This window comes from Salmo trutta, chromosome 10 (assembly GCF_901001165.1).
Source record: "Salmo trutta chromosome 10, fSalTru1.1, whole genome shotgun sequence".
In the NCBI taxonomy this organism is placed as follows: domain Eukaryota; kingdom Metazoa; phylum Chordata; class Actinopteri; order Salmoniformes; family Salmonidae; genus Salmo; species Salmo trutta.
Genome location: NC_042966.1, coordinates 2,335,715 through 2,358,647, shown reverse-complemented (window position 1 = coordinate 2,358,647; position 22,933 = coordinate 2,335,715). Strand labels below are relative to the sequence as shown.

The following is a 22,933-nucleotide window of genomic DNA, read 5'->3' as shown; positions in this document are numbered from 1 at the left end:
TTAAATTGATATCTTTATTTGTTTTGACAGAAAGACAATAAACACATACTAATTGCAACAGTAATATAAAAAGGTTTGCAGCACCACAGTGCAGTACTTCCGTTCCAAACAAATATGATCTTAGTGGTTCTGCTTTCTACTAACACCTATGTACAGCCTTCGACATTTTGTAGGCTACAAATCGATATAAATTATGACCTGAGTTTCTGACGTGCGCTCTGCAAACCCATAACCATGATATGGATCAACTGCACAGTTTTTTTCATGATTGAGTTTTGGATCTTGTTAAAATATGATTTTGCAGAGTCATTTACAAAAAGAAAAAAAGAAATACAATGGAAGTGATAAATAATTTAAAACCACGCCAGACTTCCTTTAAATAGGCTACATGTGATTCGACATGTCTTATGTGCTTGTGAATTTGAGACTGAGTTTTGCAACGAATATTCCCATGGTAGGTAGCCTACAGTAAAACTGGTTTACCCGACGTTTCAGGGAAATACCTACTGCGCTCAACATTATCCAAAATAACCAATGTTTCACCTTTGTCAGGTCTACGTCCAAAACCGGCCAGTTTATACTTTTAGAGCTCTATAAAGTTCCGTTGATTTGGAAGGACCTCGTATTAAAACTCTATAGTCTTTGTTAATAAGCAGCCCCAACGCTTTGCTGTGGTACTACTGGGTGGTGCACTGCGCCCGGGTGCTGTAGATGCGATCCCTGTTGGTACCAGTGGTTGTTATAATCCTCCAGGTAGGGGGGCGACGAGCTGAGGGGTGGCTGCGGGATTTGGGGCCTGTTGGGAGGGGTAGTGAGAGAGTTATTGTCCCAGACCGTCGGGGATGGCGGGGAGTTGCACGCCATGGAGTCGCTGGCGTTTGGGCTGTGGTCAAGGGGAACCTCGCCGTTCTTGTAGAGCTTCTTGAATTTGGACCTCCGGTTTTGGAACCAAATCTTGACCTGTTAGGGAAAATATTAACGTTGTTAGTCTAAATGTCATGTCAAAAGAGGAAAATATAATTTTCAACAAATCATCTGCATTTTAAATAGTTCATTAATCATGGTGGCTTACATCAGTAGGCCTCGGTCTAAATATAAAGCTAGGCCTATAGGCCTACATTATAAGGACATCTGGCCAAGAACACACATTTTTTACAAATTGTGTGAACAAATGTGGCCAACATTCAAATGCAATATAATAACCAATGCTTTTTGACAATACAAACATTTGTCAATGAAAAATAGCCTATAGGCTTCCGATGATTAATATGGCGAGGTATGCCAGATATGAGACATTCCACTATTTGAGGACAACCAACAGAAGTCAAAGCAAGTTGTTATGAGTTAAGGGTGACTGCCCTTACAATGTGTGTAATCGTGATGATATTTACCTGTGTCTGCGTCAGTCCCATTTGAGCAGCAAGTTCGGCTCTCTCGGGGAGGGCGAGGTACTGCGCTTTCTGAAAACGTCTCTGCAACGCTGCTAGTTGGTAGCTGGAGTAAATTGTTCTCGGCTTGCGGATTTTCTTTGGTTTTCCATTCACCATACGAACTTCAGGCTCGGGTTCTTCTTTCACTACAAAGAAAGAAGCAACAATTGTTTCATTAGTTCTCAGTATCAGTTATGAAAAACATTTAAACAATGCCAAATCAATGTAATAATAATACTAATAAGTCATCATCATGATTAACTTCATTTTATTATTGTGTTAATTAATATATGTTTACTATAATCTTTATTACATTGTTATAGGCTAGTTGAAGTTGCAATAGCAATGTTTTCATGAGTGGTGCAACGCTCAAATAAATGGAAAAAGTCTTGATCATGCTCAACCTGCAATAATATCCTCAATAATCAGTCGGTGTTTTGTATAATAACCCTACATAATTTGCCCAGCGATTCGCAGACAGTTGCTATCAGTGCAATTACTAACCATAATCGTTTTACGACTACCTGTTAATAGCTGTCTATTCTTCATCAAAAGCCAGCAATTAGCAGCATGGTTCCAACTTCCGTATTGTAGTTTTACTAAGTAACTTGTAATAAACCCCACCTTTACAAAATATTCATTTAACAATTTATGAATGTCTGAAACCCAAATATGACTTTTCACCCTTACAATGTTTTTGCTATCTCATTCTATTTCTTTCAGCTGTAATAGTCAACCAGTATAGATTACACCAATGCAAATGTTTCTCAATTGAGCGGGCCTATATAACATAAAACTACCCAAGACACTACCCTAATGTTTTTCCAGAGTATGCATGCATTCGTCTCCCTCTCTTTACGCATACAACGAAACAGGCAAAATATAACACAGAAATAATTCAAATAAGTTTAAGTATTTACCTGAGCTTTGAGGTGAAGCCTGCAGATGATCTCTGTTGTAATGTCCATATTGTCTGTAGGAATTTGTGTAAGGGTATTCAGACTTGGGATAAACTCCTGCACCACCCATTCCATTCAGGTTAAATTGGTGATGGTAGGCATTCATTTGTTGCCCGTAGGTTTGACTCTGGTAATATTCGTGATGGCTGTGAGCCGTCTGTCCGCTGTAGTAGCCCATGTCCGTGACTGAGGACTCGGGGAGAGTCGGAGAGTCCTTGGAGCTCGGATGGCAACTCATAGATCCGGGGAGGTCGGTCAAAATGCTCGCTACCTTCTTCTCATAAGTCTGTCCGCTCATCATGGGTCGCAGCCCTCCAAAGAAAATAAAGTCCACGTTAATTCGTAAACACAGGACGTTTGTGCAGTGGTGTTCAAAGAAATCGCAGTGAATAGATGTAGTCAGTCGTGCCCTGAACGCAAGTCCTTGGAGAGCAAGTCCTTCTCAAACTCTCCTAGCTGTAGTAACTCGATTGTGGCAGCACTCTACGCCAGTGAAACTGAATTATAGAGTTCTGGGATGGATGCTGCGTTCTCATTGGCTCCAGTCAATCCTTTTTTATCTCTCCCTCTTGCCCTCAAGGCGAAATGGTGGCGCTCAATAAATCCTACCCTTGGACTAAAGTGCCAAAACACACATCTTTTGACGCTTCAGGTTTGTCTTTTCAACCTGGACCCAGGGGTAGACGTAACATAGCAAATGTAAATCCACAACACTCCAATTAGTATGATTTGTTACCTTTCATATGGTATGTATTCATTTGTGGATGTCCATCATCCATTTCGTATGATATAATACGAATTACAAATTGCAAGTATTACAATATGTTATGAATTGCAATTTGTACAATATGTTACGAATTTACCAAATGTATAATATGTTACAAATTCCAATTTGTTGTGGCTAAAGTTAGCTAGGTGGATAACACTAATGTTAGCTATGTGGCTAATGTAAGCTAGGCTAGGGGTTGGGGTTAGGAGTTAGGTTAAAGAGTTAAGGTTAGTGTTAGGCGAAGGATACTCTAACATGCTAAATAGTTGAAAAGTAGCTAAAAAGTAGTAAGTAGTTGCATACTAAGATACTAATTAGCTAAAATTCAAAAGTTGCCTGTGATGAGATTTGAACACGCAACCTTCTGGATGTTAGATCTTTGAGTTACATGCCCACCCATACTTTTGTTTTTGCCTTAAGTAATCTATTGTCATATGTAACCTTACCAAACGTAACATATCATACACATTTGAATGTCCTGGATTTACGTTTACTATTTTATGTCTAGTCTATGAGACCAGGCTGGTCTTTTAGAGACAATTTAGAGTTATTTAGCTGTTGACAGCATCACTCAAAAGCATATAACTACAAACAAACTTTGCATGGATTCTCCAGTGACCCTGTGCTTTGTTTGAAATGGAGCACAGAGTACTGACACTCTTATGGCCTACTACTTATCCCACTGTAGCCAGAACGTCTGTCTCATTCCTTGTCCTTATTCTTGAAGAGCTAAGATACAGAGTTAAGGCTACTTATTCAAAGCCGCCAAACTGTGCCATTAGCCTATTCATTCTAATTCAACATTCAGAAATGTCCTAGGACAGTGAGCTTGGGGTGAAAGAGATCGAAATGATAAGAAAACTATTCCACCGAATGCCTTTGGGGTGAATTCTTTTCTTTTGTTGTGTGTGTGTTTCCCAAAATCTATTTAAAACAAACAAACAAAAACTGTTAGGCCTACTGTAATTGTCATGCTTAATGAAAGGAGTGCTCATTTATTCGGTCTCAAAAATGATGTGAAGTAGGTGTATGAAGTACCACTACATCCAGGTTCTGTAGAGTTTATTTTTGGTCATATTGTCATCATCCATGGTCATTATGTGAAGGCTATAGGCTACCCCAAGGTGTTAGTCATTTTGAAAACCAATTCTATGCCATTGTTTTTATATAACAAAAAACACAGAGCATGAGCACTTCTGCTCTTGCAAGTCATAAGAGTGAAAGGTATAGAAAAGGTATTTTTTGTTTGTTAATTATTATACTTTTTTTTTTTTTACATAAAGTTACACTGCTCCGTAGTGTTTGGTTTTATGATTGTGGCAAAAGTTGAGGTACTGACATAAAAACACTTATTTTACCAGACTATAGTGACACCATTCACCTCTATGCATTCATACTCCTGTCGGTGTTACTGACATAAGATATATATATATTTTTTTACATATGTTACTCAGGCAGTCCAGTCCAAGCCTAACATTTTCCTCAAATGAATTCCTCCAAGTACAGTATTATATTGCATCTTCAGTACAACACATTGCACCACACCAGTTAATAAAGAATGAGGTTATACTACCCCCTTGTGGTGTATTCATGGAAGGTTCAGCAGTAGATGCAAACAGTAGTAACTGGGGGGGGCATAAAAAAAAAAAAACACAAAAAAAAAAACAATACATGGCATGAATAGAATACAGGACACATATCAGGACATTCTTTTCATGATGGAAAACTGAATTGTTAAAAGAGATCACATTATAAACATTTAAATGCTAGAGTTATTGTACCTTCTGACAGCAGTAGAGTGGCGTTTCTCAGGCGGTTCGTACGGTCAGGATTACACAACAGTTTGCGGCTGTTTCTCAGGAGCCTAGTGGTGCAATCACCTTTTTTTTGGAGGGAGCAGGTTGTGCAGTGTGTATGTCCTTCACCAGATGCATTGCAGTCTGCTCTCACCTTGACTTTCGGATGTGAGACTGCAATTTTGCAATAGAATGACACCACATACTTTTTGGGGGTGAAGGAAATGAATATATTTGGCCATTATGAGAAGTAGGCCTAAAGATAATTACTTCTTAAGTCCTTTTCATCCCACAGCTTGTGCCCCATGAGAGACCCATCTCTTCCAGCTCAGCCACCTATCTGTCGCCATGTTGCTTTTGGCCTGCCTTGCGCTTTCCAATTGGTGTCAATCTGGGCCCAGTTTTTCAAACTTTTCTGATTGGATTTCTGCAATCAGATTGCATTAAGGCCTAGATTCAATCAGTATTGCAGAAGATGAACGCTAGAGCGCGATTTAAATTGAAAGGTTATGTTCCTGCGTTGGCAGAAACTGCATTCACGGTAATTGCTGTACATGTCGGCTCAATCGTAAATTATCTTTACATTCAAATCAAGCAATAAATGTGGATCTTCTGCGATACGGATTGAATCTAGCCCTAAATGTTACATCTGGGTATTTAAAAACTGAAACATTTGATTCTGATCCTCTGGATAGGGATCGGATTTGGTAATCCAATCTGACCTGTAGAGTTTTTTTAATCGCTTTGGTACTTTTTTTCAAAAGTGTAGTGCTGAATTTTCTAAACTCTTAGCACGAAACTCAAAACTGGTAACACTTGCAACACAGTCTTACATTCAGTGCATTCATTTCATTTGCAAACATCTTTCACCACACAACCACTGATCCAAAATCTAAGTTTACTGTGAAATATAGTAAGTACATTGGTTTAATCGCCAAAACACAACATTTATCTTCTCAATTTAGTTATTTTAACAAAAAGTTAATCCAATAGCAAAACATGTTTCAAAATTTCCCTTTGACTGTAGTATGTTACAGTATTGTAAATTACACTGTTTTCACATTAGGCAATATATGTGCATAATCCATTAAAGAGCATTGTAGTAGTCTAATCTTGAAGTGACAAAAGCATGGATTAGGTTTTTAGCATAATTTTTGGACAAAAAGTTAGATTTTTACAATGTTAAGACTGAAAGAAGCTGCTCTTGAAATATTTTTGATATGTTAGTCAAGAGAGAGAGAGAGATCAGGGTCCAGAGGAACGCCGAGGTCCTTCAGTTTTAATTGACACGACTGTACAACCATCAAGATTATTTGTCAGATCAAATAGCAGATATCTTTGTTTTTTGGGACCTAGAACTAGCCTCTCTGTTTTGTCCGAATTTAAAAGTAAACAATTTGCCAACATCCACCTCCTTATGTCTGAAACTCAGAGTTCCAGGGTAAGTGATTGAGGCTTCATCATGTTTCATTGAAGTTGCAATCAAAAGGTTGCAAGATCGAATCCCCGAGCTGACAAGGTAAAAAAATCTGTCGTTCTGCCCCTGAACAAGTCAGTTAACCCACTGTTCCTAGGCTGTAATTGAAAATAAGAATTTGTTCTTAACTGGCTTGCCTAGTTAAATAAAAGGTAAACATTTTTTTGGGGGAAATGCACAGCTGTGAAAAGTTGACATTGTGTTTCCAAATGACATCCCCAAGAGGAATAAATATATAGTGAAAACAATAGTGGTTCTAAATCGGAACCTTGAGGAACACCGAAATGTACCATTTATTTTTCAGAGGACAAACCATCCAGGGTCCAGTAGGCAGCTGGAAGGTTTAGAGGCCATTCTTTTTTTAGTGAATGTGTCGAGAGATACAGGATTAAAAAACTAGTGTCTCCATTGATCCGAGGTCCTGGCAGTTCTGTGCAGACTCAGGACAACTGAGTTGGAGAAATACGCATATTCAAAAGAGGAGTCCATAATTTGCTTTCTAATGATCATGATCTTTTCGTCGAAGAAGTTCATGAATTCATCACTGCTGAAGTGAATGCCATCCTCACTTGGGGAACGCTACCTTTTTGTGCATTCATTTTATTTGTAGACATCTTTCACCACACAACCACACTGTTTTCACATTAGGCAGTACACTTGCACTCCCCATTAAAATTGACTGAACAAATTTCCATCCCATGTGTGATCAAATGTGAGATCATTGAATTTAAAAAAACACATTTATTTAATCTTTATTTAACTAGGCAAGTCAGTTAAGAACAAATTCTTATTTACAATGACGGCCTACAGCACATTTTGTGCTTAGAGTTTGAAGACATATTTCACAATGTAATCAAATGAAAGAAATGAAAGAAACATGTTTAGCAGGCACTAGTTTGCATCAAGCCTGTCTTGAGCATTTGGCCATAGTTTCTCATCAAAATCACAGCAAATATCCTCATTGTTCATGCACCTGGGGAAAAACCTTTTGGCATGGCAAATCCAACCTGACATAGTTCTGAATTGAAATCATTGCATGCCTCGTCCTTGGCCTGAAGGAGGGTGGTACGCTCATGGGGGTGGCAATTATACATATTTCATCTGTATTGTATTTTAGAGTATTGCATTGTACTTATGTATTGTAGAGTTAATCTACGTGGCTCAGTTAATAAGAGCATGGCACTAGCAACACCAGAGTTCTGGGCTCGATTCCCACTGGGGTAACACACTAAAATATGTGGACTGTTGTCACTTTTGATAAAAGTATCTGTTACATAAATGGCATATTACAGTATTGTAGTGGCTTATGCAATTTTAGTATAAGCAAAAAGACCCGAGAAACTTCATTTTGTATACATGTTTACTGTATAGGGGATGCATTTCTTTCTTAAAACCTCTCTAGCGTAGGGGGCAGTATTTTCACGGCCGGATGAAAAATGTACCCAAATTAAACAGCCTACTACTCGGGCCCAGAAACTAGAATATGGATATTATTAGTAGATTTGGATAGAAAACACTCCGAAGTTTCTAAAACTGTTTGAATGATGTCTGTGAGTATAACAGAACTCATATGGCAGGCAAAAACCTGAGAAAAATCTAACCAGGAAGTGAGAATTCTGGTGCTTGTAGTCCTTTCAAGTCATTGCCTATCGAACACACAGTGACTAAGGGTTCATTTTGCACTTCCTAAGGCTTCCACTAGATGTCAACAGTCTTTAGAAAGTTGTTTGAGGCGTCTATGATGAACAGAGAGCGAGCAGAGGAAGTTGGAAGTTGTTGACTCAGGAAGGTACTGGCGTTCATTGGCGCGCATTCACGTGAGAGTTAGCTGTGTTCCAAAACGTTTTTCAAGACAATAGAATCGTCCGGTTGGAATGTTATTGAAGTTCTAAGTGATAAAGGCCCTAAAGATTGATGCTATACAACGTTTGACATGTTTGAACGAACGTAAACTCCGTGCACTTCCTACACTTGGAGTAGCTAACTGAACGGGCAAACAACGAGGAGCTATTTGGACATAAATTATGGACTTTATCGAACAAAACAACATTTATTGTGGACCTGGGATTCCTGGAAGTGCCTTCTGATAAAGATCAAAGGTAAGTGAATATTTCTAATGCTATTTATGATTTTAGATGACTCCAAAATTGCGGGTATCTGTATTGCCTAGTGTATTTTTCTGAGCGCAGTACTCAGATTATTGCAAAGTGTGCTTTCCTCGTGAAGCTTTTTTGAAATCTGTCACAGCGTTTGCATAAAGGAGATGTTCATCTATAATTCTTTGAATAACAGTTTAATATTTTACCAACGTTTATGGTGAGTATTTTTGTAAATTGTTGTGCTGATTCACCGGCAGTATTGGAGGCAAAATATTTTCTGAACATCATGCGCCAATGTAAAATGGGGTTTATGGATATAAATATGAACTTGATCGAACAGAAAATGCATGTATTGTCTAACATGATGTCCTAGGAGTGTCATCTGATGAAGATCGTCAAAGGTTAGTGCATAATTTTAGCTGGTTTTCGTGACGCCTGTCCTTGCTAGGAAAATGGCTGTGTGCTTTTTCTTGTGTTGGAACTGTCCTAACATAATCTAACTTTATGCTTTCGCCATAAAGCCTTTTTGAAATCGAACAATGTGGTTACATTAAGGAGACGTGTACCTTTAAAATGGTGTAAAATAGTCCTTTATTTGAGAACTTTGAATTATGACATTTTGTGGTTTTGAATGTGGCGCTCTGATTTTTCACTGGCTGTTGAATAGTGTGAACCGTGGGTGGACCTGCCCAAGAGAGGTTAATGGACTTTCTGGATTATTTGCGTATTGGTATTGTATTGATATTATATTTGTGCACTGTAGTCGCAGTAGAACAATGCATTTCACTGCACCTGCTGCAACATCTGCTAGAGTTGTGAAAATGTACCACATGCTTGTGAAAATTGCACAAAAGTGATTAAAAAAACTGCAATCAGGATTAAAATGTTGTTTTTCAGTATTTCAGAACTCAAAGGAACTAATTACGATAGTTTTGATGCCGCAAATCAGGATAATCTTGGTCCCACTGGAAGGGTGGATTCAGGGGGTTATACTGCATCACTAACCTGAGAAATGTCAATGTAACTAAGATGGGGAGGTTTAAGAAACATTGTTATATTGACTGCAGTATAGGTATGGGGTCAGTTATTATATTGAGAAGTGTCAAATAAAAGCATGTAATAACTTTAGTGATATTCAGTCTATAATTTTTTTCTTAGTTTTCATGTAGTTTACTCATCTTTGTTTATCTCTGACAGTGTAGACGTAGTAACATAACCTGTCCAGTAGATGGCAAGGTGTAGGCCTATTCAAAGCTCTGAAAATCCAGACTAATCTTGATATTGTAATATTTGATCCTTTATCGAAAACCCGTCTCATAATAATCAGAATCTATCGCTCACCCAATCCTAGTCAGAATCTACAGCACACCAAATAAAGTGAAGGTACTGGAGGCAAAATGCAAAACTGGAGAAAGTCTCTGCACAATTCCAGTCACATGCAATGAGATTACAGAACACTGTAGTGATATAGACCATCCAACAGGTGGCATACATGTCACATTATTTTGCTTTACATACCCCTCTCTCACACGCACACACACAATGACGTCAAGGACCTCAGCCACCCGAGCCATGGCCTGTTCACCTGCTATCATCTAGAAGGCGGAGACAGTACAAGTGCATCAAATCTGGGACCGAGAGACTGAAAAACAGCTTCTATTTCCAGGCCATCTGACTGTTAAATAGTCATCACTAGCTGGCCTCTGCCCAGTACCCTGCCCTGAACCTTAGTCACTGTTACTAGCCAGCTATCACCCGGTACTCTACCCTGCACCTTAGAGACTGTTGCCCTGTGTACATAGTCAATGAACACTGGTCACTATCACTACCGGTGCATCAATCTAATTAACATGATTAAAAAGATGTCAGTTTAAGCTAGAGATGTGTTTTCTTTGCATAGGCTGCGTCTCAATCCATCTGCACATCGGCCTTCCGCATTGTAAAGTGGAAGAGCTACAGTGCTGTTTTTCAGACTGAGACATCCCGAAAATCGGTATTCTCATGAAAACGTCGGTAGCATCTGAATGGTCGTAAAATTGTAACTATTATGACTCTCCGGAAATATGATGGTGTTCTCCATTTTGCTCTATGAAAACAATGGGTTAAATATGTGTCAAAAAAAACAACAATATTTCCTGAGATTTAGGACAGACACTTCAAAACCTTATTCCTTATGATTGATTTATTTTTTGCTATTTATGAATGTGATATTTAATGTGTTTCTATGGACTATAGCAGTAAAGGCCAAACTCTATTATTTGATATGATAGAAATATAGATATATATATAAATAAATACATCCTAAAATTCAAAATCAAATAGCTTAATGATCAATGGTATGACCATCTTAAAACAATTCCTTATTTTAGCTTAGTAACCCCCCCCCATACCGTTTCACCCACTATATAAACACACACAAAAGTATGTGGACACCCCTTCAAATGAGTGGATTCGGCAATTTCAGCCACACCCGTTGCTGACAGATGTATAAAATCGAGCACACAGCCATGCAATCTCCATAGACAAACATTGGCAGTAGAACGGCCTTACTGAAGAGCTCAGTGACTTTCAATGTGCTGCTAAGTATTCAAAATGTAATGAGTACTTTTTGGGGTCAGGAAAAATGTATGGAGCAAAAAGTACATCATTTTCTTTAGGAATGTACTGGAGTAAAAGTACAAGTTGTCAAAAAATATTAATAGTAAAGTACAGATACCCCCCCAAAAAATCCTTAAGTAGTACTTTAAAGTATTTTTACACCACCACTGGTGCATAATTTAGAACAACTCCGAGGTCCAGCTCCTGCTCTTCCAAATGTGCATGTTTGGCTCTTATGCTGTCTGTAAAACAAGGACAAACTAAGGTAATACATGAATGTGCTCAAAAGACATCATGGGAAACAACATGGGAAACAGGATTGTATACATGCATGTGTAGTAAAATGAATTAGACTAACTTGAGCTAACTGTAATGCATCATTTTTAGTCAGTGCAGATTAAGGTTAAATCTTGTACATTCTTCTGTTCATGCATTTGACTTCTGCCTCAGACGTGTCATTTTGCAAACAGCACAACAAAAAACGATTAAAATGTGGAGCCCACCACCATGCTAGAAACGAACCAACCTCGACAAAAAAAGGATCTTTTGTCTTTTGTCAATGTACTGTATACCAATTATACAGTTCTAGCAATAGATGGGTGTATTATTCCACACAATAACAGCCATACCGTTGTTTTCCAACCAGCAATTAAGTTGTGGTATTGCTTCAACAGAAGGTCATACATTAGATGGCGTGTGACGGTAAGTAGCCATGTGTGAACCACGTTGCACGAGCCATAATGGCTCGTAAAGCAGGAGCATAGTATTTACCTCAGCATTCACTAACTTTTGTCCTCTTCTCTGATACTGTAGGTCCACACTCTCAATAACCCCAAAGAGTGTTCTGCCATTTTGTCAAGCTGCCCTCAGTTCTGAAACAAAATCATTGGGAAAAGTTATTATCAAAAGGTGTTACAAAAGATTAATATAGTCTAGCAAACATTATTCATGAACGGAGTACCTCATGCCACACCATAGAAATACAATTAATAGAACGGAATAGAAGTCTCCATTCAAGTCAATGATGGCATAATTGGTGGACTGTACAGTCCATTTGTAACTCCAATCACTACTTGTAGCTGTATAGTCCGTTCGTTTGTGTTGTTGGTCTTGGCTAGCTAAATGTTACGGTTGGTAGCTAGCTAGCACTCACTACCAGCATCGTCATGAAAATGGGCATGAGGGAAGCCCTACAATATGATGTTTTTCTAAGTAATGACAATACTAGGGAGCAGGCAATGTTGAAAAGTAATCTTCAGACATGTTGCACTTTTCTTAAATGTAGTTTTGTAATTGACTAAAACAAGCAAACAAGAAAATTGTTTGAAAAAAGGTTACGTTTTTGCTGTGTTAACCTGGGTAACCACAGGTTGTTTTCCCCACAGGCGGGCAGGGCCGTGTGACGTTATATCCAATACCGACTGGGTCTACTGCAAGTGTACCCATCGGAGCAGAGCAGAAAGTAAAAGCTAGGTAGAAAATATACAGGTTAAGACAACATCACAAATCTGGGACCAGTGCCGTTGCTAACTACCAGCACTGTTGCTAACTAGCATAGCTGGCCCCATTGTTGCAAAGAGTTATGGGATATTAGAATCCCGTTGTCTTAACCTTTGTCATCTTCAACCTAGGGTGCGTTCGTAAATTTACTTTAGCTATCTACTACGATTTCAGAGCACTGTCGTCTGTATGCCAGAGCGCAGAATAACTGATGAATTTACGAACATGCAACACCCATTGAATATGACCGGTGTCAGTAAATGTTGGCAAAAAAATGTAATATAATTGTTGCCAGCAGCACAGTTACAGTCACCAACACTCTCCATAACATGAAAACAGCCTAACCAGCTCTGCTAGGGTGAATAAAATGGTCAGAGTGAGCTGTTCTCTCATTTGTGTCTGGAAGTAGCTAGCAAGCTAGCTTGGATGCTTGACTACCTTTGAGGATCAACCCTACTCCTCGGCCAGAGTGTCCACTGTGCGCTCTGAAAGTGAAACGCTCTGAATTTATGAAAGGAAAATCTGACAATGCTCTGAATTTAAGGCCCAGAGCGTACTCTAAGAACACTCTGGCACTCCAGAGTGAATTGAGGAACACACCCCTAGAGTAAAAGCAATCTGTGCTGTGATTTGTTGAATCAACTCAATAGACATTACAAAAAAATACATACAATTGCATGATCCACATCTATTAACCTAATTTTAATGAACATTCTACATTACCATGGAAATTACAACATCACAATACCAGGTAGCCATTGCTAGTGTACCCATGAGTTTAATAGTCAAATTGCCAGGGTTAGAGGTTCCAAACCCATTCTAATCATTCTATTTATATGAGCCACACATTATGGGAATCACTGCTGATTTATCAAAGCCATTAGTAAGTATCACACAGCTTAACATGAATTCATCCGGAACAAGGGAGAGAGAGAGGAGAGGGGGTTGAGAAAAGGACAGCCAAAGAACCATTTAGAAACTATTTTCTAAGAGTGTATGGTGAGAGACATTGTGTTTGGGAGTTGCCAAGGCTCTAGTTCATGCTTTCTCATTTAAAGTCTCACCAGTCTTAGGTCAGTAGAGTTCATGATGGGAAGACGGGCGGTGATGCTCGGCGGTGTGTGGGTAACAGAAGGACAACAGACAGCCAGACAGATTCTGCAATGAGGTGCTTGCTTATCTAGAGAGAAGGGGAAAGACAGAGGATAGAATGGAGATATTGACATCTTAATGGATGTAGTCTGAATCAAACAGTGTTTCAACTGCGCTATGCATCACAGGCAGCTGCAGATTCATAGCTGTCGAGAAAAATTCATTACAGTTGATAGCTCATGTTTGTGGGATTGTTACTACACATTCATTTATGCGAGGAGGAAACATGGGGAAAAGGGTTTTAGGATTAAGAGGTTTCAAATATGTTCTCATACAGGCCCCAATGAAGTCAGTCCATTCCTGAGAGAAAGGTTAAATCAAAGTTAGGCACATTACAACTTACCTTAGATTGTGCACACTTTTGCCTGCAATGAAACTCGCATTCTCAGGCCCACGCACAGACAACAGCTGATGTGCCACTGCTACGTTTTCCACACCATGGTCTGCTCGTACTCTACAAAAAAAAAATGATTTCATGATTATTTGCACCCTGTCCGAACTGTGTTTTCCATTTTAAATTACATTTTGCCTCTGCTTAACGTCCAATTCCACAATACTAGAGGCTGAACGTTTGACGTCCCTACGGATAATGCATCTGTTGCATGGACTAGACACCACAAATGACATAGCAATAACAAAATAAAGATATGCAAATCGTTTCAATACAGACTCCGTTCTTATCTAAAATATGACCCACCGGATACATTTGTGGTTAGTGTCGATATGTACCAGATATTTGGGGCAGGGTACAGAGCAAGAAAATTCGTCACTTAACCATCACGGTTCGCAGAGAGGTTTCTAGCAATCAATGTCACTAGGTTAAAAACAACCGACTCCACATCCCTTAACTCCTGTTAGAAAGGTTTAGCCTTTTAAAGGACACTAGTCCACCACAAAGACAACGATTCTGTATAGTTAACTTTGGCTACACATGGTCGACGATCCATTTTCTTTAATAGGTAGCTAGCCAACTGGTAACTACTACTCGACCAGTGCTGAAGTGTAGTAGTTGATGAAGCTAACTTACTTTTAACTAGCTTGATCTTTAAACAATAACATTTCTTTAAATACATAATGGCTTAACATACAACACTATCTACATTGAAAGCTGTACTTACCGGAAGTTGATTTGGTGGAGTAGCCATTCAAACGTTGAATGATATTGCCAAAGATAAAACCCTTGTTCTATCTGTGATATCGAAGGTTACGTATGTAACTACGGTTATGTGAGCTATTGGATGACTCCAGTATGGTATCCTTCCGCTCGGCAGGATACATTATGAGTAAGAATTTCAAATTAGTCCCGTGTACCGGGTAGTGCTGCGGCACCGCAATACTCCCACCTTGTGTCATTTTGGAGGCGCCGTATATCACTGACAAGAGGATTGGAGAAATACAATATCTCACCTAACCATGGTTGCATATGGAACCTTTGTTATGTAGCACTATATTGGATCACTCCAATATGGTATCACAATACTAGATTAATAATGATCTAGGCAAGGCCAGACGAGCAAAATCCCGCAGGATTGAGCTCTGTGCAGTCATAATTGCTGTGTCCCTCCATCCCCCTCCAGGGAAGTGGAGCCAACACCCAACACGGCCGTCCCGACCAACATTGACTCCATAGTACCTAGCAAAAGTGCTAGACAATGCCCAACTGGCCGAGGTGCGAATTTCATCAAGGGGAACTCCTCAGAGCAGGGCCCACGATGTAGCTACTCCTGTAGTAGAATGCAACACCACAGCAGACGGCCGGCCAGCTGATATGCTGTAGTAATATTGTTCACAATCCAATGTGAGCGTCTCTATTTCGATAGGCTCTTCCCCAGAACTCTCTGACCATAACACACGAACAGCTGATCTGACTGTCGTATTGTCTTAGTCCGTAGGGCCAGTTCACATATCTGTCAGACAGGATCTTCAGCAAGAAAGAGGGGTTAGGCCGGAGGATAACACTCCCCTTGTCTGCACCTATTCGGAAACATTCAGCACTCACTGAAAGAGCATGAAGTTCACTAACCCTCTTAGTGGAGGTAATAGCCAACAGGAATGCCACCTTCATGGATAGGTGCTTCAAAGACGCTAGCCCCAGGGGCTCGAAGGGTGGTCTAGCAAGCGCTGATAGCACCACGTTAAGGTCTCAGTTTGGCACCAAACGGGCCTTCGCTGGATGCATACATCTAACTCCCTTCATGAACTTGGAGAGCAATGGGTGGCCACCCATGGGTCCCTCGGACCATCATCATGGCATGCCAAAATTGTGGCCAAGTACACTATCAAAGTAGATGCCGTACAGCCCGCAACAAGCAGTGATTGTAAAAAGTGTCAAATTATTTGTACATCTAATGACTCGTGGGCAACATTATGACCCTCACACCAAATACAGAATATGCCCCACCGCATTTGATATGACACGTTGGTGGAGGAAGCCCTGGCGTTCTGCAACGTGTTCACCAAATTGTCCTGAATTCCTAGACTTGCCCATTTACGCCTCTCAGGGGCCAAGCCCAAAGCTGGATGCCACAGCGTCCCCTGAGCCTGAGAGAGCAGGTCGCGTCTCAGCGGCAGCTGCCATGGGGTCCCAAAGAGGAGGGACAACAGGAGGCTGAACCATGGCCGTCTCAGCCAGTATGGGGCTATCAGGAGCAGCCGGTGGCCCTTCAAACTGACCCCGTCTAGCATAGCTGTAATCAGGGGAAATGGTGGGAATGCGTAAAGTGTTGTTGCCGGCCAATTGTAAGCGAGGGAGTCCGAAGCCAGAGGTCCTGGAGGGTCCGACATTGAGAACCAGCTGGGACAATAAGTGTTCTCCTGAGACGCAAACAGGTCCACCTACACCCTCCCGAACCTTTCCCACAGCTGTAACACCACCTGAGGGTGTATACTCCAGTCTAAAAAGCATGTCCGCTGCCCGGTTCAAGACCCTCTGGGATGTGCACTGCCCGCAGTGACGCAAAGCGGGTCTGAGCCCACAGCAAGAGCTCCTGAGCCATTCCGTGGATGTGCCATGATCTCAGTCCCCCCGGTGATTGATATACGCCACTACCGTGGTGTTGTCTGATCTGACCAGGACATGCCTTCCCCTCCAAGTAGGGCAGGAACTGTTGGAGTGCCAGGTGAACCGCCCTGAGCTCAAGCACATTTAAAAAAAATTAAATACATTTTTTTACATTTCACCTTTATTTAGCCAGGTAAGCTAGTTGAGAACAAGTTCTCATTTACAACTGCGACCTGGCCAAGATAAAGCAAAGCAGTGCGACACAAAAAACAACACAGAGTTACACATGGAAAAAACAAGCGTACAGTCAATAACACAATAGGAAAAAATAAGAAGGTCTATATACAGTGTGTGCAAATGGCGTGAGGAGGTAAGGCAATAAATAGGCCATAGTAGCGAAGTAATTACAATTTAGAAAATTAACACTGGAGTGATAGATGAGCAGATGATGATGTGCAAGTAGAAATACTGGTGGGCAAAAGAGCAGAAAAGTAAATAAAAACAATATGGGGATGAGGTAGGTAGATTGGGTGGGCTATTTACAGATGGGCTATGTACAGCTGCAGCGATCGGTTAGCTGCTCAGATAGCTGATGTTTAAAGTTAGTGAGGGAAATATAAGTCTCCAGCTTCAGCGATTTTTGCAATTCGTTCCAGTCATTGGCAGCAGAGAACTGGAAGGAAAGGCGGCCAAAGGAGGTGTTGGCTTTGGGGATGACCAGTGAGATATACTTGCTGGAGTGCGTGCTAGGGGTGGGTGTTGTTATCGTGACCAGTGGGCTGAGATAAGGCAGAGCTTTACCTAGCATAGACTTATAGATGACCTGGAGCCAGTGGGTCTGGCGAAGAATATGTTGCGAGGGCCAGCCGACTAGAGCATACAGGTCGCAGTGGTGAGTGGTATAAGGGGTTTTGGTGACAAAACGGATGGCACTGTGATAGACTGCATCCAGTTTGCTGAGTAGAGTGTTGGAAGCTATTTTGTAAATTACATTGCCGAAGTCGAGGATCGGTAGGATAGTCAGTTTTACGAGGGTATGTTTGGCAGCATGAGTGAAGGAGGCTTTGTTGCGAAATAGAAAGCCGAATCTAGTTTTAATTTTGGATTGGAGATGATTAATATGAGTCTGGAAGGAGAGTTTACAGTCTAGCCAGACACCTAGGTAATTGTAGTTGTCCACATATTCTAAGTCAGAACCGTCCAGAGTAGTGATGCTAGTCGGGTGGGCGGGTGCGGGCAGCGAACGGTTGAAGAGGATGGATTTGGTTTTACTAGCATTTAAGAGCAGTTGGAGGCCACGGAAGGAGTGTTGTATGGCATTGAAGCTCGTTTGGAGGTTAGTTAACACAGTGTCCAAAGAAGGGCCAGATGTATACAGAATGGTGTCGTCTGCGTAGAGGTGGATCAGGGAATCACCCGCAGCAAGAGCAACATCGTTGATATATATAGAGAAAAGAGTCGGCCCAAGAATTTAACCCTGTGGTACCCCCATCGAGATTGCCAGAGGTCCGGACAACAGGCCCTCCGATTTGACACACTGAACTCTGTCTGAGAAGTAGTTGGTGAACCAGGCGAGGCAGTCGTTTAAGAAACCAAGGCTGTTGAGTCTGCCGATAAGAATACGGTGATTGACACAGTCAAAAGCTTTGGCCAGGTCGATGAAGACGGCTGCACAGTACTGTCTTTTATCGATGGCGGTTATGATATCGTTTAGTACCTTGAGCGTGGCTGAAGTGCACCCATGACCAGCTCTGAAACCGGATTGCACAGCAGAGAACGTACGGTGGGATTCGAAATGGTCAGTGATCTGTTTATTAACTTGGCTTTCGAAGACTTTAGAAAGGCAGGGCAGGATGGATATAGGTCTATAACAGTTTGGGTCTAGAGTGTCACCCCCTTTGAAGAGGGGGATGACCGCGGCAGCTTTCCAATCTTTAGGGATCTCGGACAATACGAAAGAGAGTTGAACAGACTGGTAATAGGGGTTGCAACAATGGAGGCGGATAATTTTAGAATGAGAGGGTCGAGATTGTCTAGCCCAGCTGATTACTACGGGTCCAGGTTTCGCAGCTCTTTCAGAACATCTGCTATCTGGATTTGGGTGAAGGAGAAGCTAGGGAGGCTTGGGCAAGTAGCTGCAGGGGGTGTCGAAGCTGTTGGCCAGGGTTGGGGTAGCTGGGTGACAATGTGCTATCCCGTCCATTAGACATTTTGTGTGCGGGAACTCGCTAATTTTTCCCTCGGTCCAGTCGTCCAAGTGCCGATGCATTTGTGGCATGATGTGAACAATACGAACTTGTATCACTACCAAAGTCTAATGGTTTTAAATAACTGTTTTCTATTGTCTGGAAACTCACTTGTAGAATTCACTTGCAGTAGGTGTCTTAAAAAAGAGAAGCCGTGCAAGGTTATTAAACAGAGGTGCTTAGTTATTCTTCTTTTGTTGATATCAGGTAACGTGCAACCTAACCCTGGCCCTGATATGCATTGTCTACAAACCTCCTCTGATTTTAAATCTAGTTCTGGTCTTGGTATTTTTTCATTTAAATGTACGCAGCCTGTTGTCTAAAATTGATGGTGTTAGGATTTGGGCTAAATCAACTGATGCTGATTTAATTATGTTTTCTGAAACCTGGCTCAGCAAGTCTGTTCTTGATAAGGATATTTGTATAAATGGTTACAATGTGTATTGCGCTGATCGAGTTAAGAAAGGTGGGGGTGTGGCTATATATGTAAAGACTAAATTCCTTGTAAGTGTGGCAAATTCTGAAACTATTTATAAACAGTTGGAATTTCTTACTTTGAATCTTGAGGTTTCAAAGGGTCTCTCTATAACTGTGATTGGCTGTTATAGACTTCCCTCTGCTCTCTGTGATGCACCTTCTTCTCTGATGCACCTTATGTTTAAACTTCTTTACAGTGAAATGATCTTGATTGGTGATCTCAACTGGTCTTGGGTAAAGCCGGTGTCTGATTTTAAAATGTATTGTAATTCTATGAATCTTACCCAGTTGATTTAACTCACCCATCTACCCAAATCTCAAATGTCCATAGAAATCTACCCTGATTGATTTAATATTGACAAATGTTCCACATAAATATTCTGCGGTTGGTGTTTTCTGTAATGATTTAAGTGACCATTGTGCTGTTGTTGGTGTTAGAAATTCTAAGGTAACCAAGACAAACCCACACTTTATTCGTAAGAGAACTTTTAAGAGTTTTAATGAGCAGGCTTTCTTTCATGATTTGTTTTATTTTGACTGGAGCAAGATTGAGCTTATTCTTGATGTGGAAACTGCCTGGAAATTCTTTCATGATGTTTTTTTTCCAAATAGTAAACAAACATGCCCCATTCCGCAGGTTCCGGGTTAAAGGGCGGGATAATTCATGGTTTTCTTCTGAGCTGTCTTGTATTATTCACGACTGTAATCTAGCCTGGGCTAAAGCAAGGAAATCATGTTCTGATGCTGATTGGCTTCTTTTTAGGCAGTTACGAAACAAGTGTACTTCTCTTCTCAAGAAGGCCAAGTCAGAATATTTTATGTCTGTTACCACTGATAACATGAATGACCCCAAAAAGTTTTGGAAGGCTATTAAGTCTACAATACCGTTCAAAAGTTTGGGGACACTTAGAAATGTCCTTGTTTTCCTTGAAAACACACATGACATTTGTTGCAAATTAGGAAATATAGTAAAAACGTTGACAAGGTTATAAATAATGATTTTTAATTGAAATAATAATTGTGTTGTTGCTTTCGTCAAAGAATCCTCCTTTTCAGCAATTACAGCCTTGCAGACCCTTGGCATTCTAGTTGTCAATTCGTTGAGATAATCTGAAGAGATTTCACCCCATGCTTCCTGAAGCACCTACCACAAGTTGGATTGGCTTGATGGGCACTTCTTACGTACCATACGGTCAAGCTGCTCCCACAACAGCTCAATAGGGTTGAGATCCAATGACTGTGTTGGCCACTCCATTATAAACAGAATACCAGCTGACTGCTTCTTCCCTAAATAGTTCTTGCATTAGTTTAGAGCTTTGCGTCATTGTCCTGTTGTAGGAGGAAATTGGCTCCAATTAAGCGCTGTCCACAGGGTATGGAATGGCATTGCAAAATGGAGTGATAGCCTTCCTTCTTCAAGATCCCACTTTACCCTGTACAAATCTCCCACTTTACCACCACCAAAGCACCACCAGACCATCACATTGCCTCCACCATGCTTGATAGATGGCGTCAAGCACTCCTCCAGCATCTTTTAATTTTTTCTGCGTCTCGCGAATGTTCTTCTTTGTGATCCGAACACCTCAAACTTAGATTTGTCTGTCCATAACACTTTTTTTACCGTCTTCGTCTGTCTGTCCAGTGTCTGTGTTATTTGGCCATCTTAATCTTTTGTTTTTACTGGACAGTCTGAGATATGGATGTTTCTTTGCAACTCTGCGTAGAAGGCCAGCATTCCGGAGTCGCTTCTTCACTGTTGACGTTGAGACTGGTGTTTTGCGGGTACTATTTAATGAAGCTGCCAGTGGAGGACTTGTGAGGCGTCTGTTTCTCGCCTATGTAGATATTCCATAAAAAATCAGCCGTTTCCACATACAATAGTCATTTACAACATTAACAATGTCTACACTGTATTCCTCAATTTTATGTTATTTTAATGGACAAAAATTGTGCTTTTCTTTCAAAAACAAGGATATTTCTAAGTGACCCAAAACGTTTCAACAGTAGTGTATGTCTGGTAACAGTCATGTTAATGAAATACCGTCATGTGTATTGAAGGACTCTGTTGCTGCATATGACAAAACTGAAATGCTAAATTGTTGCAATGAGCACTTTGTAGGCTGTTTGATTCTGTATGATTCAGTGTCCTTTGTCTCTTTAAAACCCTGTGTGGATGAATCTCTGAGAGCTGGTCAAAGTTTTTGCTTTTTGCCATTCTCAGTGCAGGTGGGTACATAAAGCCCTGAAATGCTTATATCAGAGAAAGCCTGCAGGTCCTGATCATCTTGATCCCTACTTTTTAAAACTAGCAGCTGATTTCATAGCTGAACTACGTACACATCTGTTCAATCGAACCCTGGAATGTAATGAAATCCCAAGGACCTGGAAATCAGCATTTGTCCTACCACTTTTAAAAGGGGGAGATCCAACTCTTTAAAATAATTATAGGCCAATCTCAAAGCTGGCGGAAAATACTTGAAACCCTTGTTAGAGAACAGCTCAAATCATTTGTTATATACTAACTCTATTTTATCACTGTACCAATCGGGTTTCAGGAAGAAGGATAGCACAATTACAGCAGCCATGAAGGTTTTAAATGATATCACTGAAGCCCTTGAAAAAAAACAGCACTGTGTCTCACTTTTTATTGATCTCTCTAAGGTTTTTGATACAGTTGATCATGCTATACTGAGGCAGAGATTGTCGAGCGTAGGTCTTTCGACTCATGCAGTTGCATGGTTTGCTAATTATCTGTCTGATAGAACTCAGTGCACTCAATTTGATGGGTTATGTCTGTTAAATTGTCTGTCTGTAATGGTGTGCCCCAGGGCTCTCTACTTGGTCCCATCTCATTCAGTATGTATATAAATCATTTCGACAAAAATATGCAAAATGCGCAACTTCACTTTTATGCTGATGATACTGTTATTTATTGTTGTGCCTCGTCTCTCACAAAAGCTTTCCAGATTTGCAAACTGCTTTTTATACTGTTCAACATACCTTGTGTCAATTAACGCTTATCCTCAATGCTGACAAAACTAAACTAATGTTTTTTTCTAAAGCAAAAAAATAGACCTCTTAACCTTTCACCTATTACTACCTGTCAGGGCAATGAGATTAAGGCTTTAACCTCATATAAATATCTTGGAATTTTAAATGATGACGGCCTCTCTTTTAAATTGCATATTCAACAACTTACAAAAACATTTAAGCTGAAGTTGGGATTTTATTTTATGAATAAGGCCTGTTTTTCTTTTGAAGCCAGAAGGAGGCTTGTAATCAGCTACATTTATGCCAATAGTAGACTACGGTGATATTTTATATATGAACGCTTCCACTACGTAAGTGTTTGAGATCAATTTACCCCCTTTACCATGGGTCATTGAGATGTATTTTCAACTGCAAAACCCTTACGCACCACTGCACTTT

The 22,933-nt window shown here is 40.5% G+C and overlaps 1 protein-coding gene across 1 annotated transcript; it reads right to left on the bottom strand.

Annotated features, from left to right (window-relative positions):
• On the bottom strand, positions 1-2,690 carry LOC115200951 (homeobox protein Dlx3b). The gene is made up of 3 exons (XM_029764098.1): positions 2,351-2,690; positions 1,392-1,576; positions 1-960 (listed from the first exon to the last, which is right to left on the bottom strand). The coding sequence occupies exons 1-3, from the start codon at positions 2,688-2,690 to the stop codon at positions 646-648; spliced, it is 840 nt and encodes a 279-aa protein (XP_029619958.1). The 3' UTR covers positions 1-645.
• Between the last annotated feature and the right edge of the window lie 20,243 nt (positions 2,691-22,933).

What these genes read in the sequence shown, in the direction of transcription:
- LOC115200951 (XM_029764098.1), bottom strand. Translation starts at nt 2,690, where the DNA reads ATGATGAGCGGACAGACTTATGAGAAGAAGGTAGCGAGCATTTTGACC. An exon ending in GGCTTCACCTCAAAGCTCAG is followed by an intron (nt 1,577 to 2,350) that starts GTAAATACTTAA and finishes CTTTCTTTGTAG; the next exon opens with TGAAAGAAGAACCCGAGCCT. An exon ending in TGGGACTGACGCAGACACAG is followed by an intron (nt 961 to 1,391) that starts GTAAATATCATC and finishes TTTCCCTAACAG; the next exon opens with GTCAAGATTTGGTTCCAAAA.